The 27,183-nt window shown below is 43.2% G+C and overlaps 2 protein-coding genes across 2 annotated transcripts in view; both read left to right on the forward strand.

Moving 5' to 3' along the window:
* Positions 1 to 27,183, forward strand: part of Dmrt1 (doublesex and mab-3 related transcription factor 1) — a 117,344-nt gene that overhangs the window by 71,861 nt on the left and 18,300 nt on the right. The window lies entirely within an intron of this gene.
* Positions 286 to 25,381, forward strand: LOC105742966 (serine/threonine-protein kinase 35). Its single transcript, XM_012515998.2, has 2 exons — positions 286 to 306; positions 24,542 to 25,381. Exons 1-2 carry the CDS (start codon positions 286 to 288, stop codon positions 25,259 to 25,261), a joined length of 741 nt encoding a protein of 246 aa, XP_012371452.1. The 3' UTR covers positions 25,262 to 25,381.

Below are 27,183 nucleotides of genomic sequence, written 5' to 3' on the forward strand. Positions count from 1 at the left end.
GCGATAATCAGAGAGACTGCCTTTCAGAAGCTGAAAATGTATTTTCTGGCACTTTTCCCCCAGTGCCAGAGATCAAATCCAGGCCTCACACGTGCTAAGCATTGTGCTGCTGCGTTACATCTCTAGTTCCCAGAATATGGCTTGTTTGGGTTTTTGTTTTCTTGAGAGGGTGTCTCTGTGCAGTTTAGGCAAGCTTTGAATTCACTTTGTAGCACCAGCTGGCTTCAAACTCACAGCAATCCTCATGCCTGAGCCTCCCAAGTAATGGGAGTACAGGAAGCTGTCATGTCCAGCTCAGAATATGGGGTAAGTGCAGTTTGTGTGTGTGTGTGTGTGTGTGTGTGTGTGTGTGTGCATGCCTGCTGAATTTCTGTGTATCAGAATATGGGGTAAGTCCAGTGTGTGTGTGTGTGTGTGCGCGCGTGCGCGCGTGCACGCTGAATTTCTGTGTGTCTTTGTTTTCCAAAGATTCTCATTTAAAAATTGAAGGCATATTCATCTTCTGGAGGAAAAGTAAAATAATATAATAAAACATTTTTTAATACAGTAGATATCGGAGTTTATGCAGTAGCAATGCAAATAACTCTGATATAAAGGCCTTAAAATAAAAAGTGAATGTTCAGTGGACCGAAGCACTTTGAAGCACTCAATTTCTCAACTTCAGCTTCAGCCTTCTTCGAAGCACTTGTGTTGTGATGATAGGCAGATCTTTTACGGCTCCTGTGCTTCCAGACGCTGTTTTTAAGTTCTTCATATTGAGGTTTCCTCATTATATGTAGGAAAGTGAGAAGCAAGCGCAGTCGAGGCTGTGGTAGAAGTCAGGGTAGTGGAGTGAGTGAGTTGGGAGAGAGCGTGCTCTCCTGGAACTCTCCGCGTATTATGTAAAAGAAGTTGCTTTCTAAAGTTGCTGGACTGTATGGAGAGCGTATGAGTTTCCATAACCTACCTGTTCTGTGTTAGTGGAAGTCATTACCTTAATACACTAAATAAAACGTAATTTCCCAGTGTTTTGAGATTCTTTTTTTTTTTTTTTTTGCGGAACCGGGGATTGATCTCAGGCCCTTGCACTTGCCATGGAAGCACTTATTCCACTGAGCCATCTCCCCGGTCCCTGTTTTGAGGTTTTGTGGTTCTGAATTTGGAAATCAAGGTGTGTTGGGAATGCATTCTGCAGAGCATGAGCTGGGGAAGCTGAAGCGCACCGTGCGGAGCGCACTGTTCCTTTGCTAGTCCCTGTCGTGAGCGGACAGGCGCCCCCCAGCCGGTCATGCACTGTGCTGCGCGCCTGCCTGTGTGGTGCTGCTCTCATTCTGAACATGAGGGATATGAAGTCCTTAAGGGCCGAGGCACGTGTCAGGTACCTTTTCATCTGCTGCGATGACTGCATTCACCCTCTGTTGGCTGAGTGGATGAACGCATTTGGTACATTTTCAAGTGAGTTGGCCCTGTAAGGGGAGCAAAAGCCCAACTCGTTGTCGGCTGGAACCACATCACACTGTGCAGGTAGATGAAATAGTTAAAGAAATGTTTGTCTATATGGAAAATTAGGAATGAAACTCACGTGCAGGAAAAATTTGCTACACTTCTTGCTTCTGGAATAATGGAATATTCCTAGAAGCACTGCTGTGCTTGAGACAGAGGTCTAAATTTAGAGCAGCGCAGTAAGAAAAACTATGAGAGGCCACTTGATAGAGCAGAGAGGAACGAATCTGCGTTTCTTCAATTTCTTTTGAATTTATGGCAGGAAGGAAGTGGCTCAGGAGAGGGGTAGGGGTTACAGGAGAAAGGCCAGTGGTACTGGTGTTCACGGGAGGGATCACTAGGCTTTCTTACTTTTCTAGAGATATGCATGGTTGGAAGTGTGGGTGTGGGGAGGCTGCAGGTGTAAGCTCCTGGTACCCTCTGAGTCACTGACAATTAATCAGGAGCTCAATTACGGAAACGGGATGAACTGTTGCAATAAAATCTCAGTTATACTGTATTTACTTCGGAATTGGTGGAGAAATAAGTTAATAGGAAACTCAAATTCCAGTTGATGTCTCTTAATGGAGCTTTATGACTTGTAGTTATGTGCTATTGGGGACACAGTACAGGACAGTTTCACAAAGCAAATGGGCAAGGGGGCAAATAGAGGTTAGAGTGAGGAGACCCACAGGTGGTCCTTTTAGGCCCTCTAGTCTCATGGGCGGCATTCGGCAAAGCGGGCAGCCTTTGGGGACAAGTTGGCCTTTTTCCTAGGTCAGTAGGACTGAACAAGAAGCAGAATGTGGCATGCCGGGATAGGGACATTAGTATAATGGGAGAAATCTGTATCAAAGGTAAGTTGAGTTCCTTTGGTTGCTTGCTTCAATAAATAAGTTATAATTTCTAAGTCATGCATCAGTTATTCTAAGTGGGAGCTTCTAAATTATTTGAAGAACCATGTTTTAAATAGGCTTAATGTTTTCTTTAAAGTGTTACTTTAGTGAATTTATGTTTCTTCAATTTCTGTAAAGGTAAGTTTAGCATCCAAAGAAATGAGTCCAAGTTCACTGTTTTCCTCTGGTCCTACTGAAGACAGAAAAGATGAAAATAGAATGTTGAAGAGCAAAGAATCTCAAGAGGAGATTTTCTTTTGCCATGCAGTTACTATATGATGTTTTTCTTTATTAAAAGAAAATCAGAGCCATTCCCTCTAGTTTTCATACCCCGAGAAGTTGCCCGTAGCTGGGAGCTATGGTGGGCTGGGTCAAGTGGACATTGTCAGCCGCTGTAGGAACTGTGGCCTTGCTTCAGGTGGCTGGAGGCGCTGAGCAGAGGGCGATGTGTCTGCACTGTGCATGTATTTTATTTTTTTAAAAGCTTTATTTATTTATTTATTTATTCATTTATTCATTGCCTTGTGATTTTTAAAGATCATCCTAGTTGCTGTCTCAGTATGAGTCAAGGTATGCAGAGGTAGGAACAGGGCAGCCAGTTAGAAGGCTCTTGCAGAACTTCCGGCAAAAGACGATAGTGAGTTAGTGTGAGAGCACAGCAGGAGTGACAAGTGGCTCCATTTTGATCTGTTTCGAAGATAGAACCAAGATTAGCTGATGGGTTGGAGGACAACAAAAAGGGTGAATTAGGATTACGCCAGAATTTTTGACCTGACCAAATTTCCATTTGTTGAAGTAAAAATGACCATGAGAAAAAGAGGTGGTGGCAATTAGATTAATTTTGCACCTGTTAGATTTGAGATGTTCATGCGTCATTCATGCTGATTGTCAAGTAGGACTTTGATATACAGAGTCTGCAGTCAAGAGGAAGCGTCCTTGTTAGAAATGAAAATTAGAGATCTCAGTGTGCAGATGCTATTTGAGGTAAATATGATAAAATCACCCAAAAAAATGAATATATAGTTTGGAAACTAAGTAAAGGAAGTAATGCAGTGAGCCAAACAATGCTGACAGGTGTGGAGGTGACGCTGGGACTGACAGTCAGCTGTTGGAAGTGACAGGCTCATGGAGCAGCTGCCCTGGGGCAGGTGGGGTTCACGGGCTATCTGTCCCTCCATACCTCTTCTATTAAATAAGGGACATATTAGGGTAGGTCTGAGTGCTAGAGGCAGTGACCTGGTAGAGGGAGCCTTTGCTGGCTCAGGATGTGCCTTGGGGTCCATTTGGGACGGCTGCGTCTCTGAGTGAGCGAGACAGGTGGCACCTAAGATACTGGTCTCCAGCGGCAGGCTGGTGCAGGTCTGTGGGGGTTTTAAGAGCAGGAGTAAGAAAGAAACTGAAGATAAGTAGAAACTTGCAGCTGCTTGACAGAATAAAATTGTGTTTACTGCCTTTTACTTTTCTGGTAATTTGTTTTTCATGGAGGTGTAAGATGCACCTCATGTAGAAGAGCCATTAACCATTGGAACGGGCTTGACTCATTGGCGTTTGGAACAAACCGGTGCAGCTATCAGCTGTATCGGGTTACAAGAGGAAACCCCGCAAACCTGTTAAGCAGTCAGGCCCTATTCTCTTTTCTTGCAACCCAAAGGAGGGGTTTATTGTAGCTCAGCCCCCAGCCTACTAGCTTCAGGGCAGGACAGCATGGCAGAGGGATGGGGCGGGGGACAGCTGCGCATGTCATGGTGTCCAGGAAGCAGAGAGAAGGAATGAGTCAGGGGAGATCCACTCTTCCAGATCAGGCCCCTCGTGACCCACCTTCAACCCGGTCCTGACAGTCAGTGACGGCACTTCCGAAAGCCACACTTGAGTGCATGAAGCTCTTGGGAAACGTCTGGATATGAACTGTAGCAGTCAGAAAAGACGCAGCGCTCACAGCAGTGCTTGCTCTAATAGGTGCACCCGTGTCTCCAGGCAGACGGGGTTCCATGTTTCTGAGTGCACCTTTTCCTACCTGGTAGATTCGAGTACTAAGTCTTTCGAGTATGAGGAACACCACTTGAGGTTTACCATAATGAAGATAAACATACTTTTTTAAAGTCACAATTTGTAGGGGGCTGGGGAGATGGCTCAGTGAAATAAGTGCTTCCCTGGCAAGCGCAAGGGCCTGAGTTCAATCCCCGGTTCTGCAAATAAATAAATAAATTAAATAAATAAATAAAGTCAGGATTTGTTTATATGTGAGAAAAGGTGCCTCCTGGCTCAGATCCTTTGAGCTGGCCCAACTCAGAGAGAAAGCACAGGCTCCTGTGAAGGAGGAGACACCCCCTCCTCCCTCCTCCTTCACCGTTTTTTCATAGCCAACCTAGATCTTTTCAGGAGAAATAAACAGACACCTCTCCTGCCTTTTCCGGGGCCTCAGGGTATCCTCTGTTAATGTACAGAGTATAACAGCAGTTCTGCAAGGTGGAGTGCAGCGCGTGTACCTTTACCCAAAGTTCAGATGGCTAGGTCTGGGGGAGGACCCTTGAGTTGGAAGCCTTGGGTGTTCTGTAACTTATGAACAGCTTGTGGAGGAGGCCTGTGTACTCCCCAGTACTAGGAGGTAGGTCCTTAGCGTTAACATTGCTGAAGGACAGTGAATGTAGAAGAGTCTCCTCGCACTGGTGCTGGCCCTTGCTCCATAGTTGTCATGACTATATGCACAATGGCTAAGCTGTCCCTGAAATGAATGCACATAGCTAATGCTGCCTGTTAGGTCTTCCTGGTTTTGCAGGTGAGAACACTGGGGTTGCAGCGCTGCTAGCTGGATGCATCCTCCAGTCTCCTCCAGAGCTGCCTGTCATGGGAGGAATGGCCGAGTGACACTTAACCTTAGTGCCTCAGTTTTCTCACCTGTCACAGATACTGGCTCTGTGGAAGGCACGTGGTTGTTGGGAGGGTGGAAGTGTGTTCTGTTTACACAGAAGGCCTGCAAGTCACTAGTGCAATGAGGTGATAGGTACTGCCCTGGCTCTCCCTTCACTCAGCCAGGTGTTGTTGGGGCGTCCGGCAGTTCTCCTAAGAGGGACAGATGTTGTGGACTCGTTCCAGAGCCTGGCTCAGCAGAAGGAATCTGAATGTGTTTTTGGGTGTGTGTGCTCTGCTGGTGGTTGGTGGTTGTGCAGCAGGTCCGTAGGAAGGAAAACCGCCGACCCGTCTTGCCTCACTTTAAGGAAAGCTGAATGCATTTTATGCAACAGTTAAAAGATGTTGAATATGATTTAAACTTGGCACTTTAGGAAATGACTTATCATTTGCTAAATTTCAAAGAAAAGAGCACTGGGCTTGGGAACCTGTTTTCCTTATGTGACCTTTTTATTCTCAGCCTTAGCTTTGAACAGAGAGGTAAGTGGAGCATTCAGTGGCATGGAACCGTGGAGTATGTGGCAGGGAATGAGTCCCACCCCTAAGGGGGAGGTCTGGCTCCGGTCCCTGGCTCCAAAGCCAACAGCAAGATGTTCACCTCATGTCTCACAGCTTCAGTTATGTTTTCTGGAAAGCTGAAAACAGTAACAGCTTTATTTTTTAATTTGGGTTCTTTATATATGAAAAATTATGTACAGGGGTGGCAGCACTTCACCTGTCAACACATCTGTTTTCAGGTGCAGACTCTCACTGACTTGCATCTGTTTCAGCAAGTTCCTAGGGTCTGTGAATCTTTTCTGGCGGGGTGGGGGGTAGTTTTAGTTTCGCAGGGGCTGTGATGCAACTAGTCATATGTGTACTGTGATTCTTGAAATTTGCTACACATCACGGTCTGCTGAATGAAGGAGATGGAACATACTAATTTTTAAAAATTTTGAAAAGTTCCTTTATTTATGTACTTGGTACTGTATCTTGCTACACAGCTCCTGTCTCAGCCTACCCAGCTGGGTTTATAGATGTGCAGCACCATGCTCGGGTCTGGGGGCCAGCACGGCGCCCCTGGGTTTCTAGGGCTGGCACAGCATGTGGTACTGAGATTGAATCCAGGTCATTTACTCTGCCCAGTCTGTGACTTATCATGCAATGGCTTTTTACATGTCTGACTTGTTTCTTAAAAGCTGTCACAGAGCAACTGTGTGGGCACATCATCGGCATCACATTTGCTCGTGGCCACTTGTGGAGAGCCAGCACCCCAAAGGCCTCACATGCATATGACAGTGGCCACTGAGGGTAGAGCACGCAGCTCATCATTAAAGGCTTCTTCGCTTGAATTTGTCTTGAATGCTCTGGGCTCAGTGCTTCCTTTGGGAGATGCCCAGTGTCAAGAAAGTCAGGAGCTCATTTTCCCTGCTGGGCTCTTCAGAGGCGTAGCCCAGGCCAACTACAACTTGAATAACCTTCAGGAAAGCTGTGCTGTCCTTCTGTCGGCCGCTGTCTTTGAAAATTGCCTCCAGAGTTAGTGAGCAGGAACAGTTAAGATTTACAAACAATGATGAAGCTTGTCATGCATCTTTCACCATTCATCATCCAGGTGCCGTGCCTGGGCGGTGAAGTGTTCTTCATAAAAACCAGCTCAGTGTGAAATACACCTCGCTGCAGTGTTTACTGCTCTGAAGCTCGTCAGCGGCCCTTTATAGTAAATCCAGATTGCGATGTGACATTACAGTATATCATTGCCCGGCGCGGTGGGGTTTACACTAGGAATGAGTGCAGTGTGCGCCAGATGAGGTGTCCAAGTTGAGTTATGTCAGAATTTGGCTGTTATATGGGGATAGCTTTTGTTTTCTGACCACTGAAAGTTAGCTTTATATGTATTTATATTTATATATAGGCATATACTTCCCGTCGTGCACATATCCACAGGGTATACAGTATATACTGAGGTCAGGTTCCAAATGGGCTTCTGGTATAAAGAATGGGACCAGATTTTATGTTCCTTCCAACTGTTGTTCCTTGGAATTGGCATAAATGGAATCTTTGGAGGGAGCCAGAGTAGATAGTTCTTTCATGGTTAGGGGAGTAGGTTTGGTCTTGCTGTAAAGTGATCATGTTTGCCGTCCTTTTTTACAAAACAAGGACACCTTTTCTGGAGTTGTTGTACACCAACATGATCCTTCGACATGAGGGCAATGAGAAGCAGCCCCGCAGGAGCGACTCCACCGCTGCCGAGCGCGCACCTGTCCTACCGAGCACATGCGCTGGGGAAGGTCTCGGGAGTCAGTTGTTAGTTTATTTTTTTAGTGGGTAACAAAATCTTAGAGCTGCCTCTCTTTCTTTGAAAGATGCTGCTTTGAAGAAGAGATGGATGGTATTTAGCTTAAAATCTGCAAAATAAAAGTGCCCACTGAACTTATTGCACGGTCAGGTTTATTTACATTCACCCTAAAAGTCATGATATTAAAAATGAGTTCCATAAAAATAGTAAGAGATAAGAACAGACTCTTCAGTCCCATGATCTACTGCTTAGCACATATATTTTTAAGTTTTTCATTAAGTGTAACAGGCTCGTTCCAAGAACCATTCTGTGGTCTTTACACACCTGGCTGTACGAGAATACAGTGTCTGCTCCCCTTGCACCTGCAGAAAGTCTCAGTTAACATTCCCTAAACACACACTCCTCAAGTGTAAGGGTATACACGTTCTTCATGGATGTGCGTCCTGCCTGTGCTAATGGTTTTCTCTTAGTCACCCTGGTTTCTTACTTGATGTTAATGAACAGTGCCATGTCTGCGCTTCCTGAGGCAGCAGCAGGAAGCCAGCACAGCTGTGTGGTGCTAGCCTCTTACTGGATGGTAGAGGAGCCCACAGCTGGCTTTCACTTCCGGGAGGGAGTGGGTGGCCCCAGTCAGCCAGCATCTGCTTCAGCCTCAGTCAGTGGGCTGAGTGCAATCATAAGGGTTTTGAGATAAAACACAGGACACTGAGTTAAATATAAATTTCAGATAAGTAAAAATGTTTGGGATAAGCATACTCTATATGCTTTGTTATACTACTTTATGTGGTGCTTCTAAAATTTAAGCTTAATTCAGCATCCCATGCCTTGCTTGCTAAGCCTCGACCCCTTTGTTTCACATGCGCCCTCTCTGAACCAAACTGTGAACAGGCATAAGTGGCAGGTGCATCCTTCAGAGTAGCACCTTCTCTAAGCACTTCCAGGAGTCACTTGGTTTTGGAAAGAGTTGGGTTCTTTGTTGTTACTATTGTTATTGCAACATGAGGTACTGAACCCAGGGCCTTTGGACTCAGCTAGATCCCCACCACTTATCTATTTGTTTCTTAAATGTTGAGTGAGGATCTCTCTTAAGTTTTGAGGTTGCCATTTATGTAAAGTGATCATGTTTACCAGAACCCTTGAATGATCCTCCTGTCCATCCTCCCATCTAGCAGTTGAAAGAGTTGTTTTGGTTTTATTTCTATAAGAGTAGTTCAAGAGGTGGCATTGATCTGCTTTTAGTGGTTTCTTTTGTTGGATTAAGCCGCTTTATAGGTGTTTCAGTCAAAAATTCAGGACCATAATTTATTCTTAAAAATAATAACTATGTTGTTTCTTCTAGTTAGGTAATTCCTAGGTCCAAAATGATCAAGAGCATCTTATTTCTTTATTTGTATCTCATAGGCTGTATCTTAGTAAACAGAAAATAAAAATCAGTCCATTGACACTCAATTTCAGAATGGGAATTTATGGTGCTTACGCATTTCATGCCTTTGCTTCCTGTGGTCCTGCGAGGCCTAGGAGCGGCTCTTGCTGTTCTCCTGCAGGGCCAGTTCCTCGGTGTCTCTTTTTTTTTGTTTTGTATTTTAGAGAAGGGTCTACAGCATGTTCAGGGTCTCACTACTAGATTGGATTTGTAGTGATCTGCCTGTTTACAGCCTCCCAAGAGCTGGGATTAACAGGCATGCGCCACCACACCCAATCTTCAGTGCCTCTCCTTAATCCCCCAGGTTGTACACTGATGGCCCCCTCAGGAAAGAAGTACAGTAAGCCCCCAACTTAGAGCGAGTTCTGTTCCTGGAGAGTGTAAGTTGCACCTGTCCGTAAGCCCAGCGAAGCGAGCCTTGTGCACTGCATGCTGCTCTGCGCTTCCTAGCAGTCCCCTCCTCCTCATCACAGCCCTTCCTCTTGCTTCTGGACATGCTGGGCTCTGACTGCGCATCACACTACCCCACACTTTCACACTGCGCAGTAAGCACACAGGCGCACAGCTGTGACAGTGTCGGCAAACATGAGAGCTATTTCGGTGATTTGTTCACAGCTACGAATGTTCATGATGCCAGGTCCATTTGCATCTGTGAAAGTCCTCAGTGTGAGTGTTCCTAAGTTGGGGACTTAGTGTAGTAAACTCACGGAGTGCCTGTGGTGCACTTGGGCCTTTTGTGAGGCTCTGGAACCATGTGTGGCGCGGCTGTGGTGGTGACCAGGTGTCAGCTGTCTCAAGCAGCTTCCCTTTCCTTTCTGACAAACGCCCGTGCCCCCGAACCTCAGCAGGATGTGGTGCTGAGTTGGGCCACGCTGCTTTGATGGTATTTGAGTCTTGTTTGAGTTCTGCATAAGCCTTGGGAGCATTTCCTTATCTAAGTGTAGAAACCAGGATTATAGACAACTCTGAGTGAAAGTGCTGCAGATACGCAGCCTCAAGGCACACTTCATTTTCGTTACTTACATAGCTGTCTGTAGAGGCGGGAAGGAGCTTGATTTTTTGTTGTTGTTGTTGATGACAGCTTTATTGAGATATAATTCACATACCATAAAATTCACTCTTAAATGTGTATGATGCAGTGAATTCAAGTGTATTGACAGTGTTGCAGCCATCGTTGCTGTCTAGTACCTAAACATTGCCATCATCTCAGAAAGAATCCCCATGCCCATTTCCAGTCACTTCCCGTGTTTCTCTCCCTCCCAGCCCTGGTAACTATTATGTTCTTCCTTTGTCTGTAGATTTGCCTCGTCTGGATGTTTTATGTAAATGAACCAGGCAATACCTGGTCTTTTGTGTCTGTATTCTTTCAGTTAGTGCAGCGTTCTTTTTTTTTTTTTTTTTTTTTCCTGCAGAACCAGGGATTGAACTCAGGCCCTTGCACTTGCCAGGGAAGCGCTTATTCTACTGAGCCATCTCCCTGGCCCCCAGTGCAGCATTCTTAAGGGCCATCCATGTTGTATAGCATGTTTCAGAGTTTCATTTCTTTATTTTATTTTATTTTTTCTGTATTTTAGGGAAGGGTCTACAGGGTGTTCAGGGTCTCACTACTAGATCAGACTCATAGTGATCTGCCTGTTTACAGTCTCCCAAGAGCTGGGATTACAGGCGTACGCCACCACACCCAATCTCAGTCACAGTCTCAGGGTACCCTGGGGGTGGGGCTTGCACAGCAGGCCCAGGGATTGAACCCCCAGTCCCTGAGCCTGCTTGCAGGTGCTTTAATCTGCTGAGCTATTTGTCATTCCTTTATCACAGTCAAAAAATATTCCATTATATGGAAGAACTCAGTTTGAGTTAAAAAAATTTTTTTTGCAGTGTTCAGCAAATCTATTAAACCACAAGATTTCCAAAGTGAAAAGTGAATTCTGTCTCATTTTATTAAGTCTCCAACTCCTGGCATTGAACACTTGGATGGGTGTGAGGAGCAGAGCCTCATGTGTGAAGTGAGAGGAGGCGCTATGTGGGCAGCCACGCAGTGCACGCTGTGCTACTTTTCTATTTTATGGGAATGCTATTTGTGTTAGTTTTTTGTTTGTTTGGTTTTATTTTTTTTATTTTATTTATTATTATTTTTTTTAATGGCAGAAGTGGTTTTTTTTTTTTTTTTTTTTTTCGCCGAATGCCTTCAAGGCATGACTGGCTGTCTTGTGTTGTGGGGATCGAACCACAGCAACCTGAGCCTGACTGCTTTGTTGAAGCAGCCACTTAAAGAACTGAGCTAAGGGGCAGGCCCCCTGTTTGTTTGTTTGCTTACTGTACCACAAGACCATGGACTGAAAGGTTGAAACAACAGATGTTTATTTTCTCCTAGCTCTGGAGGCAGGAAGCCCAAGATCAAGATACCGCCAGTTTTTCAGTGAGGCTTGTATTATGAGGGTATAGACCACCATCTACCACTGTGTCCTCACAGCGCTGTGTGTGTGTGTGTGTGTAGAAACAGAGTGAGAGTGACTTCTGGGTGTCTCTTTCTCTTAAGTGTGCTAGAGATCTAGTCCTATCTGACTATGATCTCAACTCCGTAACAGGCCTGTCTCCACAGTTAGTCACATCGAGGGGTGGTGGGCACAGTGCAGTCCATAACACCTTGAAGAGTTTTATGTCTTTGAATGTTTTCTCTTTTTAGCAAGGTGCTTGGGAAATAAGAAAGGCGGTGCTGAGATTTTGTGGGTAGGCATATATGGAAGAACTGGGTACGTTTCCTGCTCTTACTGCCTCAGATCTAGGGTTGCCCACCACTGACCTTCCTGGATCTCTCTGACATGTGGAGGTTATTCTGTGTCACATTCTCATCTGGGCCCAGATCCACAGAGCCACGAGAGTTTCTGAGATGGGAAACTTGGTAGTCATTCACACCCAAACACCTGGAGCATTTCACCTCCACCATTCCACCCTCTACAAATTTTGGTTTCCTCTTTTTTCTTTTATCTGTTGATGTCCCCTTCCCTGGTATCTGTGTCTGTCTGTCTCTGTTTCTGTTTCTTTGTTTCTCTCTGTCTCTGTGTGTCTGTTTATGTCTTTCTGTTTCTCTCTTGCTTAATTTATGTAAGCAATTTCTGATTCTTTGCTGTATTTTCTCTCAAAGCAGCCTGCATAGCCTTAAGTAATTTAACTCTGATATTCTGCTACACAGGAGAGTTTGCCAGTTTTCCAAGCAAAGATGGCAGGGAATTAGGGTTTCCACACAGAAATGTGCAGGAGGCAGCAGTGCATCTTCCCCAGGTGGTGTTAGGTGTCGTTGCAAAGTGATTACAGAGTAAGCTTAGCCATGGTTAGAATGAACTAGCTAATGTCCAATGTGTATCAGCCCAACACAGAGAACCATCTTACTCTATGAAGCACTTTGACATACTTCATCTTGTTTAATCTGAACAGTTTTATTAGGTAGTGAAAGTTTTTTTTTTTTTCTCTGTCACCAACCAATTCTGACACCAGCTGGGTGTTCTGTTGTCCAGTGCTGACACCAGTTAACTCTGGAGTTGGCCCAGACCCTGTAAGTTAGGAGTCCAGCCCTCTAAGACTGTCCCCACTTTAGACTCTAGCCAGAGGCAGCGTGCCAACATTGGTATGTGGCTGACTACAAACTTGGAGGTTCTTGCAGCCCTGCTAGGCTTAGTAATCCATTAGAACAACTCACAGAACTTGAAAATGCTTTACTTGCTGTTAGTGCTTTCCTGGAAAGGATTTAATCCCAGAACAGCCAATGGAAAGATGCAGAATGCAAGGTATGAGGAGGGCCTGAGGGCGAGCGGCAGATCTCTGTGCCTTCTGAAAGCTGCTTGCTTCTAATCAAGGCGTTGTCTTCCTGGCAATCAGCAGGCCATCGTGCAGTTATGTAGAGGACCATGGGAGTCACTGCACTTGAACAAGAGGCTCCCATTACTCTTACTACCTAGGAAACTGCAGGCCAGAAACCGTTCTCCAGAGTGAAGTGTCTATAATACCACAGGCAGGGAGCACAAAAATTATTGACCTCATTTTATTTTATTTTATGTATTTTTTTGCATGTAACATATTTATTCATTCACTGATTAACAAGAATTTTAGTTGTTTCTACTCTTTTTTCCATAAAATTTTATTGATTAACAAATAGCAATGAGACAGTTTCAAATCTAATTGGTAGGACAGTTTCAATAATTAACACATTGCATACATTCCTCCCAGTGGTTAATTGCTGTACAAGATGTGGACATGATATCCTATTTACTAACACCATTAGAACAAATCGCTCTATTCATTAAGAGAATATAATATATATCTATCCTAACCACTTTGAATACACAGATACAAAATGGATATTCATCTGTATACCCTTTTTTTGTTAAGTTCCGTTATTTGATTATTATAGGTATGTTAACTCAGCAAAATAATCTAAAAGAGTTCAGTAGTCCATAATAATATTGGGTCTTCTGCTTCACTGGTAAAGTCAGAAATTGTTGACCTGAGTCCCCCACAGCTCAACATAACAGCATGGCTTTACTTCTTATATTTTGTTTTTATACTTTTCTGCTGGATGGTTAAGACCAAGGTAAAGCAGGACCTATGCAACAAGAGTTGTAGCTTTTGGGTCTGATAAGGTCAGTAAATCCCCTCAGGATTTATCCTGAGATCCTGTACCTCAGATTGTAGAACCCTTGTCAGTGTCAGCCATGTGGATGAGTCACAGCCATTGCTTGGCCAATGTGCTCTCTGTGATAGCCTGAGAGAATGTTTTCTCTCCATGTGACTCTCCTTAGGCACACTCTACATCATCGATCACTTTTCTCTTTGGCCCCATAATCTCCTTGATCAGAAAATTTGGGACACTGCCAAGTTTCATGACGTTACAGTACAAGTTCTCATATTTGACCTCATTTTAGAGGTAAAAAAATTGCAGAGTAGAGGCGACAGAGCTGAGACTGGAGTGGTGCTGTAGTTTTAATGGCCCCTTCAAAACTCATCTTAAAATTTAATTGCCATATGACAACATTAAGAGGTTGGACCTTTAAGAAGTGGCTAGTTAGGTCTTGAGGGCTCTGCTTCAGGGCTGAGTCAAGGCTGCAGTCTCAGGGTTCAGCTCCTGACAGAGAGATGAGCTCTCTTCCCATTGTGTCTTACACACCTTCCTTTCTGTTCTGCTGTAGGATAGCATAGCACGAGACCCTCCCTGAGGCCAGCACCATAATCACAAACTTTCCAGCCTCCAGAACTGTGCACCACAAAAATTGCTGTTCATTATAAATTACTAAGTCTCTCTGATTTTGTTGCAGCAGCAGAAAAAAAGACTTAAGAAGCAGAAGACAGATATAACACAAGCTCTAGATGACCTTATTTCTCTTGATTTATCAGTCTGAGATACTTCCCCCCACAGACTCCAGTATTGAAACCCCTAGCTTTAGCCTGATGTGTTAGATCTGTTCCATCCGGAATGGTAGTTACCAGACACCTAGGGCTATCGAAATTTTACTGATTAAAATTAATCATACTAACCGCTTTTCAGGGGCTCAATAGCCACCCTTGGCTAGAGACAACCGTATGGTACAGTGCAGGAACCAAACATTTCCATCACTATAGAAAGCTCTATTGGACTTGGTGGACCTTTTAGTGACAGCTTGTTCACATCTGAGAACAAAGGCACAAGCACAAGTACCAACGTGATTGTAAAAGTCTAGCTTTTGTGAGCACATCAGTTCCTGGCCAAGTAACCTGCCTGTAAGTATTGACAAGCACTCACTGATCTTGGGACCAAACCTGCGAGACACGTTTGTTTTTTAAAATAATGGAAGTTAGTAACAAACATAAAATTGGGTTGATCTCAGTTCAGGAAGGACAGTAGTTACTGTGCTTGGAAACCTTTCCTACAGCCTTGAGGCAGTGTGTGCTGTGGGGACTTGGTAAGACTTGGAGATTGAAATTCATCACTGTCAGACATATGATTGGCTTGTACTTCCTCCCATTCTATAGGTTGCCTTTTCACACTTGAAGTTTTTGTTGGTGGCGGCTTTGGGGCTTAAAGCCAGGGCTTTGTATGTGCTAGGTGAGTGCTCTACCCCTGAGCTACACCCCAGCCCGCCTCTTCACTCTTGATTTGTATCCTTTGGTACACAGAAGATTTTGATCTTGATAAAGTGTAGTCTGCATACTTTTCATCTGTGACCTCTGCTTTTCTTTTTTTTTTTTTTTTTGCGGGGGTGGGGTGGTACTGGGGATTGAACTTGAGACCTAGTGCTTGCCAGACAGGTGCTTATGCTGCTGAGCTATATCCCCAGTCCTGCGTGTGGTATTGTGTTCAAGAGATAATGGCACAACCTAGCGTCGTGAAACTTTTCTTGCTGTCCTTTAAGAAGTTTATAGCTTTAGGTCTTTCATTTAATCTAGATACTGAGGCTGGGGATGTAGCTAAGTAAGAGTTAGAGCACTTGCCTAGAACTGTGCAAACCCAGGGCTCAATTTCTAGTACCACAAAAACAAGACAAAATAAACAAAAACTGACTCATATCTGTGATCAGTTTTTTAAAATATATATTACATATTTAGTACAGGATGCATAAGGTGTACAGGGTCTCACAATGTAGATTGGACTCTAGTGATCCTTCTGTTTTCAGCCTCCCAAACACTGAGATTACAGGTGTGCGCCACCATGCCCAGTCTCAGTCACCATCTCAGCGCGCCCTGGGTTCAGGGCCGGCGTGGCACACTAGGGATTGAACCCCAGCTGCTGCACTCTGCCTAAGCAGGTGCTTTAATCCACTGAGCTATCTGGCCGACCATCTTTGATCAATTTTGATTAATATTTGTATATAGTATCTGTGTATGGTGTTAGGTAAGAGACCAGATTTATTCTTTTACATGTGGATTCCCAACTTTCCCAGCATCATTTCTGGACAAGACTCTCCTTTTCTCCCACTGAATGGTCTTGGCACCAAAAGAGGAACGTGGCAGAGGGCTGGGGTTTGCCGCTTGCCGCTTGGCGTGGCCTTTCCTTGAGCAGCAAGGAGCACGAGACGTGTTGACCTCCCAGCTCTCGCCTGTCAGGCTGCCAGCTGTTGACTCAGCCAGTCTGCTTTCTTCATTGTCGCTTACTTTGTGTACTTGCCCCTGTCGATTAGCTTGGCTATAGCTTTTCTCCACTTAGTTCTCAGATAAAGAATAAGAAGGGAATCTTTGCAAAATCAAAATTTAGGGTAGAGCAGTGAGACTAGTACACGTAAAAGACTAGTTGATTTAATGTATTTCTCATTGAAAGTGACTAGAATTTTTTTCTGTTTCAAAGTGGCAAATGTAACTGTTTATATGCAAGATAAGGCAGTTTCTGTAGGTGAACCCCAGTGGAAAGCCTTTAATGTTAGTGTCTTATGGGAATTCACTAAGGAACCACACAACCTCTCTAAGAGAAGATAAGCAGAGGGGGCAGGTGATGGCGGCAGGTTGCTGGCAGCCCGAGGTTGTCAATCACCCCTTAATGTTTACAGAAGCGAAAGTCAATGTGTAGTTGTTTTAATTTGACACACTCTTGGGTTGAGAGAGTGTAATTGCTGGAGGGGACAGTTAAGTGGCATGTTCCCTGTCAGCCTGTCTGGGTCTAACTCCAGTGTTAAGCACTTTGTGATGAGCAGTAGATTGGGCTAAATACCGGGCTAATTGCTCGCGCCCACATACCAGCTCTTGCCCTGCCTTGAACTCCATTTCTGTCAGCGCTTGCCCGAGGCTGTGCGGGTTTACGCTGCACAGAGAGTCCTTACATTCATTTTCATGAATCAATGTCAGTTTCTGAAAAGCAGTTGCTACAGCTGCTAAGTGGACTGTAATGAATTACAGCCCCTCCAGATGCACTGGAGTGAATCAGAGCTGTTTATTTCCATCCAAGTGGTCTTTTGAGTATAAATGACTTTTTGTTTACTTATCAAACCAAATGTTTGTCTCCAGGAGATGAAGGCAAAACGATTTGTTCATTTTCTAATCCTGTGAATAGCACTTTGCTGCTGTTAAGCCAGCAAGAAATTCTGCATATTGTTAGGTGGAAAAGTCATTCCCTAGCCCTGTCCTCGGTGAGTCCCTTGGGAATTATACTAACTCTAGATGTCAGCTGCCTCAAATCGCTGTTTCATATGTGCCAACAATGTATTGACCTCTAAAAACAGAGCGCTGTTTCTTGTAGTTTTTAGGCAAAGAAAGTATACTTAGGAAAATGCATTTCTCTCTGGATTTCTTGACTTTGCTACACAGAGGATGTGCGCTGCCTCAAATTTACTTACTTTGACAGTCGAGAGAAAATCGATAAAATGGTTGTACTCTTTTTACAAATCAGACAGGTGAGAGGCATCTGATCCTTCATGGCTGGTCATAGATATTACAGTTTGATAGTGGTGGCTTAATTATTATGCAATGTCTATTTCATATTTAATGCTAGGTAAAAGCACTATCGTAATTTTGTTTTCCTTTGCTTTTTTTTTTAGCATAGGTTATTGTTATCTGCCACTGACCTTTTTCCATAACGAAGGCTTATTGTACTCTGATGTATTAATGTGTCTCAATGAAGTACCTATGATCATTTTTATTATATTTTTGTGTTAATTTTTTCTTATTGTGCTAAATATACGTAACATGAAATTCGCCATGATAACCATGTTTAAATATTTAGTTCTGTGGTATTAAATAGATATACAGTAACATATCACCACTGCCTGTTGCAGAACTCTTATCATTTCAAACACAAGTATTTGCCTCGTAAGCAGTAACTTTCTGGGCTTCTGGGGCTGGCACAGTGTGCTGTACTGGGGCTTGAACCTGGTTTTTATGCTTGTCAGGCAGGCGCTTTGACCCCCAAGCTGTCTCCCCATCCCAGCCTTTGGTAATCTCTGTTCAATTTTCTGTCTCTGTGAGTTTTCCAAGTTCTAGATACTTCCTATGATAGAATCATATAATATTTGTTCTTTTGTATCTGGCTTGATATCACTTAGCTTGTCTTCAGGGTTCGTTATGTTGTAGTATATGTCAGAACCACTTGTGTTGAATGATATTACCTTGTACGGATACCGCTATTTTTAATCAATTTTCTGGAAGTTTGCTTAGGAGCTGAGTTGCTGTGTCATAGCCTTAACTTCTTGTGGAACTGCCAGTTTTCTGCAGATCGTACATTCCTGTCAGCAGAGCACAAAGCCTTCAGTTTTTCCACATTCACCTTAACACTTATTATTTTCTGTGTTTTTTTTCTTTTCTGAATCATATCTTTTCTAGTGGGTGTCAAGTGGTCTCATCATGGATTTGATTTTCCAGATGGCTGATGTGTTGAGTATCTGCCATATGGCTATAGGTCATTTGTGTATCTTCTTTGGAGAAATGTCTATTCTAGTCTTTTGCTTGTTGTTAAATTGAGTTTTATTTAGCTTTTGGTACTGTGGTTAGCTGTAGTTCTGGGTACTCGTCTCTTATCAGATGATTTGCAGATATCTTTCCTGCAGGTTGTTTTATTACTCTCTTGATAGTGTCCTTTGATGCACAAAGGTTTTTAATTTGGGGATAATATTTAGCTGTCTTTTTTTTGTTTTGTTGCCCATGCTTATGGTGTCATATTTAAGAAATAACTGCCAAACCCAAAACGATGAAATTTTTTCCTGTTTTATTCTTTTCCTTCCTTCTTTCTTCAAGGAGCTTTATAAATATAGTTTACTATTAATGTAAGGACTTTTGATCCATGGTGAGTGGATTTCACCTTCATTCTTTTGTGAATGGATGTTCTTTCAGTGCTATTTGTTGAAAAAAACCTGTCCTTTCTGAATTAAGTGGACCTTGTTAAAATTCAGTTGACTGGGTATGTGAGGCTTTGTGCTGTAGCTTTGTAGTGAGGTCTGAAAGAAGGAAATGTGATTTGTCCAACTTTACTCCTTTCCAACATTGTTCTGGTTATTGAGGCCTCTTAGAACTCCATGTGAATTTTTACAGTGGTATTTCTGTTTTTGAGCAAAGCAGATTTAATTTTTTTTTTTTAAAAATGTATTTGGTACAGGGTTTCACTACACAGCTCAGACTTATAGTGATCCTCCTGTTTTCAGCCTCCTCAGCAGTGGGATTACAGGTGTGCACCACCATGCCCAGTTTTGGTGGCTGGCTCAGTGTGCTTGAGGGTGGGGCCAGTGTGGCATGTAGTGCTTGGGATTGAACCCTGCTCTCTGCGCTTGCCTAAGCAGGCTCTTAGTCCACTGAGCTATCTTGCCAGCCCAGATTTTAAAATTATGACAGGAAATTGAGTAGAATCGAATCTGTTGATTGCTTTGGATACTTGGGTCATCTTAAGAATACTGCCTTCCAAACCTTTGACACAGGATATCTTTTTCAGTTATTTTAGTATTTTGAAATATCACGTACAATATACATTCAGCACCATGCTACAAAGAAATACAATTATAATTTGTCATTTATAATAAAATATCTTCAAACAATGTTTTATGGTTTTCTATGCTGGTCATTTCCTGGGTTACTTTATTCCTAAATATCTGGTTATTTTTGATGCTATCATAAATGGAACTGTTTTCTTTCTTTCTTTCTTTCTTTCTTTCTTTCTTTCTTTCTTTCTTTTTTTGTATTTAGGACAGGGTCTGCAGGGTCTTACTACATGGATTGGACTTGTAGTGATTCTCCTGTTTTCAGCCTCCCAAGTGCTGGGCTTACAGTGCACACCACCACACCCAGTCTCAATCCCCAACTCAGTGTGCCCAGGGACGGGGCTGGCATGGCCCAACAGGAATCGAACCCTAGCCGCTGCGCTGTGCCTAAGCAGGCACTTTAATCTGCTGAGCTATGTGGCTGGCCCTCTGGCACTGTTTCTTAATTTCCTTTTAGGATAGTTTATTGGTGGTGCATAGAAATATAATTGATTTTGATGGGTTGGTTTTGAATCTTACAACTTGGGTAAGTTAATTTTTTAGCTCTTAATACTTCTGTGGTTTCTTTCACCTTTTGTATGCCTGCATAAACAAGAGATAATTGTACCCCTCTCTTTTCTGTTTGCTTGCATTCCCCCCCCCCACCCGTTCTTGTCTGTTTGCTTGGCTAGACTTCTTTAGTACTGCATTGAATAGTGGTGGGAAACGTGGGCCTCCTTGTTCTGTTTTTGCTTTTGGTACAAGACTATTCTTCCACTGTTGAAGCTGATGCTTGCTGTGGGCTTTCTATGTAGGACTTATGTTGAGCACTGGTAGCTTATTTCCTTATTTCTGGGCTTTTGGTCTCAGATGCCTTCTGGATACCCCTGCGCTCCCCCCATCCTGTCTGCACTGCCATGTCCGCAGCTGTGGGGGCTGCCTCTGCAGCATCAGTGACACTTTATGTGTCCCTCACTGGACAGTCCTTTATCTGCATGATTGCTGAACGCTGGTCTAGTTCCTGCTCATTCTCCATTTTGTGCTGGAAATGGCAGTATATATCTGGATTTTTTTGGGGGGGGGCAGGGTGCTGTGACCTCAGTGACCCATCTGCCCTCTCTTCCTAGAATATACAGCAATCTCCAAACAGTATCCAGACAACAGTATCAAAGATTGGAATGTAGTTCAATGGCAGAGTGGCTTCCTTAGCCAGCACCAATCCCTGGGTTCATTCTCCAGTTCCAAAAGCCAAACCAAACCAATCTTCTACCAATAGAATCAAAAGGAAGCTCTCAGAACAGGGAAAAACATTTTCTATTTATATAATTATTAATCACTTCTCAGCCTTTTGGCTAACATCAGTTGTATATAATTTACAGAGGATTAGGCATTCACTGTATTTTTTGGTCACACATTCTACAGTGCAATGTTATGCAACTTTAAAAGGAAATTCTGACACATGAGAGAAAATGAGTAAATTGAGCACATTAGGCTAAATGAGATTATCCAATCAGAAAAGGCAGTTACTGTTGGCTTCCATTTATATGACATACTTGGAGTAAGCAGAATCACAGAGACAGAATGGAGGTTGCCTGGGGCTGGAAGATGGCGAACACTGCAGGGTTGCTTAATGGGCGTAGAGTTCCGGGGATGGAAAGTTGAAGAGATGCAAGGTGGTAATGGCTATCCAACAGTAAAAATGTACTTACCACTGACTGTACACAGGGTTAAGATGATAAGCGTTGTGTTATGTGTATTTTACCACAGTAAAATTTTGGAAATATATTTGCATCAAAATGACCACATCATTTTTCTCTTGTGAATGTCATAAATCACATTAGTAGAGTTTCTAATGTGGAGTTTTTCTTATACTCCTAAAATAAATCCAACATAGTCATGGGACGTTAGACTTGACAGTAGTTTGCTGGGTTCAGTTTGCTTCTATTTATTTAGGACTTGTATACTTACACCCATAAGTGAGTTTAGCCTTCTATCCCAGTCATGTTTTTATATCATGAAAGTGTATATATAATAAGCTTATAGGATGAAACTAGGGCTGTTCACTTTTCTTTGTTCTTCTGGGGCAGTTTAAGTGACACAGGAATGATCACAGCTTGGTGTTGGAGTAAAATTGCCCATGCCCTGTGCCTGAGTCCTTTTGGAGCAGGACAGTAAATCATTCAGCTTCTCTCTCTCTTTTTTTAATCATAGTTTTAAGGGGATCCCCCCATTTTTGCCAATTTGTCTTTCTTTGAAGAGAAATACCCATTTCATCTTGTCATTTAAACTTACTGATACAAAATTGTGATAGTAATACCTTAAATTTTTAAAAGCTGTGCTTGTAGTTACAGACATGCATACTTTTTCATGTTTATTTCTTTTCTCTCTGTTGGCTTATTGTGTTTTCAGTCAGATTTTCACAAATTTGTTGGTTGTACTGGTCATTTTACAGCGCTGTTGTATGAGTTTATATGTAGAATTTTGATTGCATAGAGTTGTTCTTAAAGGCATATTTCTAATTTTTTTATTTCTACATTTTCTTTCAATCTCCACAAAAGGGTGGGTTTCATTTCAGGCAACTGGATTAAAGAAAGCTTCTCCAAGGAATGTGAAAAATGAGTGGTAAAGCTGAGATTCACACTCGCGTCTGACCCTGAGCTCCCTGCAGTCCCCCTCCCAGCGCTGTATTTGCTTGGTCTAGTGTAGAGTGTGGCGCAGCTCAGGCTCCACAGAAGCAGGGCTGAGACAAGGATGAAGTGCATCAGATGGGAAGTCCAAGGAGGGCCAGAAGGGCAAGCTGTGAGGGCCGAGTGTGGGGCTGGGCTTCCTGAGAGCACCCAGGGAAGCCTGTGGGAGTCCTCCACCTTCCCTCCCCCATGGGCGTGGTGTTAGGTGCCCCCCCTCCCTGTTACTTTTTAGAAAAGATGAGTTTATTTAGCTTAGAGTATGCACCCAAGCGTGGCAAGTGTTTCCAAAAGAGAAAATGCACTGTTAGGATGAGAGATTGGGATTTTTAGGAAGGCTTGAGGAGGTGGAAAAAGGGAGACCCCTCACTTTTGAGTTATCCACATGTTTGAACATATGATCTCAAAAACTCTGAGGCAGGGAGTTAAGTGGTTAGTGGCTTACTCTTGATGGAAGATGTGGTCACAGGAAGGTGATGGATTGCATGGTGTGCAGAGGTATTGCCAAGAGGCACTGGAGACGTCTAGTACAGTTCTGATACCTGATGGTACATCTTCTCAGTTTTCCATGAAAATAACACACAGCTGCGTAACAGCTAACATACGTATTAGCTTTAGGGTGGCGTGGATCTTTTTTTAATGTCCTTAAAGTCTGAAGGTAATCGAGATTGTAGGATTCATGGTCATTGCCAGATGGATGCCATTTCCCACTAAGAGGGTCACTTGGCTTCAGTGAGGACTGGAGAGAAAAAAGGAAAGCTGAAGATCTGTGGCTAGATTCCAGTTTACTAAGGAAGTACTGCATTGTAGGGCGGTGAGAAAGGCGGAAGATGTTACTTTCATCTTTCTTAGCCATATGTCTATTTTATTTAAAAGAGAAATTTAAAGGCTGTTATTTTCCCTTGTATTTGGGGGAGACAATCTTGCCAGTGGTTGAAAACATGGAGTTTGCAGTCTCCTAAGTACTGACACTTAGAGGTCACATGAGTCCCTGGGCAAGTGAGTCCCTTCTCCCAGAAGAACCCTGACTTTCATGCCTGTAGGAGGGGCGTGACCTGAGAGTGTGCATTTGATTGTTTTGTGTGTGTGTGGCTTAAGTAGTTTGTATAAGGGGCTGCTGAATGCTGTGCCTGGCACAAGGGGAGTTCTCAGTAAAGGGCAGGTACTCTATTGGTTGCAGGAATTCCATAGTCTCTGTGCTCCTGATAGACTTTGGGCCTGGAAAACTTCTTTAAAAGATTATAGTTGAAAGTGTTTCTCCAGTCAAGACCACATTCCAGCTGAGAAAGAATGGTTAGTTATGTTGCCACTTCTCCAGTGTCCTCACCCAGTAAGTGTACATTCGTCTGCAACTTTTTCTTTCCTATAGCAGTTACTTCCCTACCTCCACCTTGGAGAGCAAACAATTTGATAAATGACATGGTAAAACAACATTGATTTTGTGCCTTAGTCCTGGTGATTATTTGCATTTTAAAAGATCAGTATTTATTCTGAAGAGATGAATGTTTAATAATGGAATTCCAGTTATTTTGTTCCTTGGGTGGCAAGCATATTTTGAGTACAGAATGCCTTCTTGCCTCACCTCGAATCACCCCTTTGTAAGCAGCCACCTCTTTTGTGCTGTACATAAGCCCAAATCTGATTCTTGGTTTTTGAAACCCTGGAAGTACCAGATCCTATATTGGTGTCCTTCTTATAATTTATATCACATTTATACAAGGCTATGTCATAAAGTAGTAGCATTCTATGGTGTTTCAAAGAAATATGTTTATGGTATATTTTTATTGTGGCCATCAGATGTCTGTTGTGGAAGGTGCACACACTCTGCCTTAGCAAGATGACGTAGCAGGTCTAGTTTGTGGCCTAAAGCGTACTTCTCCAAACGACTGTTTAACTTAAAGAATTAAGGTGATTAATTCTAGACCTCTGTTGGGCAAAGATAGATTGTGTTAGAACAAATTGGCAATGATAATGAAAGCCAAAACTGCACATTTTATCAAGTTTGATTATTTGCAAAGTAACATCTTTAAAAAGCAGGAGGAGTTTATAGTGGTTGGCTGGGCATGATGGCACATGTTGGCAATCCCAGCACTTTGAGAGACCGAAACAGAAGGGTCACAAGTTTCAGCCCAACCTGGGGAACTTAGTGACTTAGTAAGATCCTGTCTCAAAATGTAGGGGAAAAAAAGGGGGGGGGCTGGGTGAACTAAGACCCTGGGTTCAGTCCGCAGTACCACACACATACAAGTTGTACTGGTGCATCTTACCAATATAACTAGACTCCAGCTAAGGTTTTTTTCATTCATAGTAAGTTTTGCAGCCAGCCACTTCATACACACATCAAGGTGAAGCTTGCTACACAACTGTCTTTTATATGTCACTCATCCGAAGAATACCTTTTAAATCTGAGATTTAAAATAAATGTCAAAATTAACTGGAAGAGAATTAAGGAGAATCAAGAGATGATGGAGACGAAGTGTTTGAAAGAAGGATATTAGAGCCAAGGAGAAAGGATCCTCGGCTATGCTGAAGAGCCCTGCTATCTCTGGTTTGTCATGGAGTTCTGTGAAGGTGGAGACCTGAATCAGTATGTCCTGTCTCGGAGGCCAGACCCAGCCACCAACAAAAGCTTCATGCTACAGCTCACGAGCACCATTGCCTTTCTACACAAAAACCACATCGTGCACAGGGACCTAAAGCCAGACAACATCCTCATCACAGAGCGGTCTGGCACCCCAATCCTCAAAGTGGCAGACTTTGGACTGAGCAAAGTCTGTGCTGGGCTGGCACCTCGAGGCAAAGAGGGCAATCAAGACAACAAAAATGTGAATGTGAATAAGTACTGGCTGTCCTCAGCCTGTGGTTCTGACTTCTACATGGCCCCTGAGGTCTGGGAGGGACACTACACAGCAAAGGCGGACATCTTTGCCCTGGGCATTATCATCTGGGCAATGATAGAAAGAATCACTTTCATTGACTCTGAGACTAAGAAAGAGCTCTTAGGGACCTACACTAAACAGGGAACTGAGATCGTCCCTGTTGGTGAGGCGCTGCTAGAAAACCCAAAGATGGAGTTGCACATCCCTCAGAAACGTAGGACTTCCATGTCTGAGGGGATCAAGCAGCTCTTGAAAGATATGTTAGCTGCTAACCTACAGGACCGCCCTGATGCCTTTGAACTTGAAACCAGAATGGACCAGGTCACATGTGCTGCTTAAAATTCAGGGCCGAACATCTTGGGTGTTTTAAACTAGGTTGATCCCTGGGGACCCACAGTCTCATCATGTCTCACAAAGGACGGCAGAGGTACAGGCGGTGGCTTGACTGGTTGACGATCTCCCGACAGCTGGATCTCCGGCAATGTAAAGCTCTCATTTGGGTCCTTACTCTCACCCCTTCCCTGCTTTTAGCACCCCCTTCCCTTTTTTTCATTTTCTTTTTTAATTTAAACCATCCAGACTTCTGAAGAGCAGAAAGCTGTGCTGTTGACAGGCACCATTTCTTTAAAGAAATTCAGTGTGGACAAAAAAAAAAAAAAAAAAAAAAAAAATTAACTGGAAGACTTTTTTTTGGAATATTTTTCTGAAAGTGTAATTATGACAGCTTTGTGCTTGCATGAATAGTATACTGCTGCATTTATTTTTGGGGGTAGTTTCTGATAACTTTTTTAAAAATCAAGTGTTTTTGCCTATTGTAATTTTAATGTAATGATGTTTTGTGCGCTATTTCCCTCTCCCTTTATTTAACAGTCTTTTCAAAAGCTAAGCTTTTTTTCTTCCCATTTTCCTTTCTGTGGCCCAGGGATGAACCCAGAGCCTCCTGCATGGTACTCAGGAGCGTTACCACTGAGCCACGCCACTACACCGAGAGCTGAGCTCTTGATAGATAGCATCACTCCAGACATTTTGCTAAGAAATCACTTGCAGGCTTGACTTTTTAACACATGGTATGGAAATCAACAAATTGTTCCTTAACTCTTTCTTTTTTTGATGATCATTTTAGTCTTTTATGTTAATACTTACAAGCTTTTTCTGTTTTTAACTGACACTTATCCAAAGTTTGAATGGATCATCATTTATTATTAATTGTAATTATTAATTACAATCACATTGTTTCCTTCTTTTTGCTACTATAGACAAGTATTTGTTCCCCTCTTCTGTACAAATGAGCTGGTGTTGTTCTGGAGACACAATAGGAAGGGCTTTTTAAAGACAGGATGTATTTTAGATTGTATTATGCTGTGTTAGCCCACCGGGCTTAGCCAGAATCTGCATTCTGTGTGCCTGCTAGGGAATGTGAAGCTCAGTGGTGGCTTTCGTTTCTGCCACAGCCAGAGGTGAGGGTGATGCTGTCCCCTTGCACTCAGGCAGTGCCTGAAGCTTCAGGTGACTGGGCCACTTCCTTCAGCACTGATTCCTCCTTTCCCTGAAAGAGAAGTGTAAGAACGGGACAGAGGCCAGGAGACAAGCCCCCTCAACATAGTCCTTGTCTACCTAGCAGACGCCTTGCTCTGAACCCCAATCATTTCTCTTTACTAGATGCTAGAGATGGGACCCTACCCTGAAGAAAAAGAAAGGGGGATTCCACTCTGCTCTCTTGACATAATAGAGGAAGACTTACATTTTTACAGGAGCTAAAAAAAATCAGTGTCTCCTTTGTGGGAAAGGATAGTCCTTTCTGTGCCAGGGGGAATGTGCACCCAAGTGTGTGGGGTCATGCTGGACAGTGGTTAAAAGTCATTCAAAAGAGCGGCAACTATTACTCTGCAGGGCTGGACTCAGACCCAGCCGGTCCCATTCCCAAAAAACCAATAGTGTTAGGAAATCCCTGGTGCAAAGTGAGCTAATGATCTGATTTCAGACAAGCTGTTACACGATGGATGTTTGATTATGAGGCTGAGGCTGTCATTATGTCACTAGAAGCAGTTCTTCTACAGTGGCCTGAGGATGGAGCAGTTGAACCTCATCTCATTTAGCAGTCCCATCCCAGTAATTGGAAAGAGGTCTGTTATTGACAGAAAACATTAATGTCTCTATTAGGGATGGAAAGATCTTAATTTCTTGCTTCGGAAGTAATCACTTGATGCTAAATTATCCAACTCTGCTTTGTACTCCTTAATTCTGACTTTGAGCAGGCACTT

This window comes from Octodon degus, unplaced genomic scaffold, assembly GCF_000260255.1.
Source record: "Octodon degus isolate 3935 unplaced genomic scaffold, OctDeg1.0 scaffold00087, whole genome shotgun sequence".
In the NCBI taxonomy this organism is placed as follows: Eukaryota; Metazoa; Chordata; class Mammalia; order Rodentia; family Octodontidae; genus Octodon; species Octodon degus.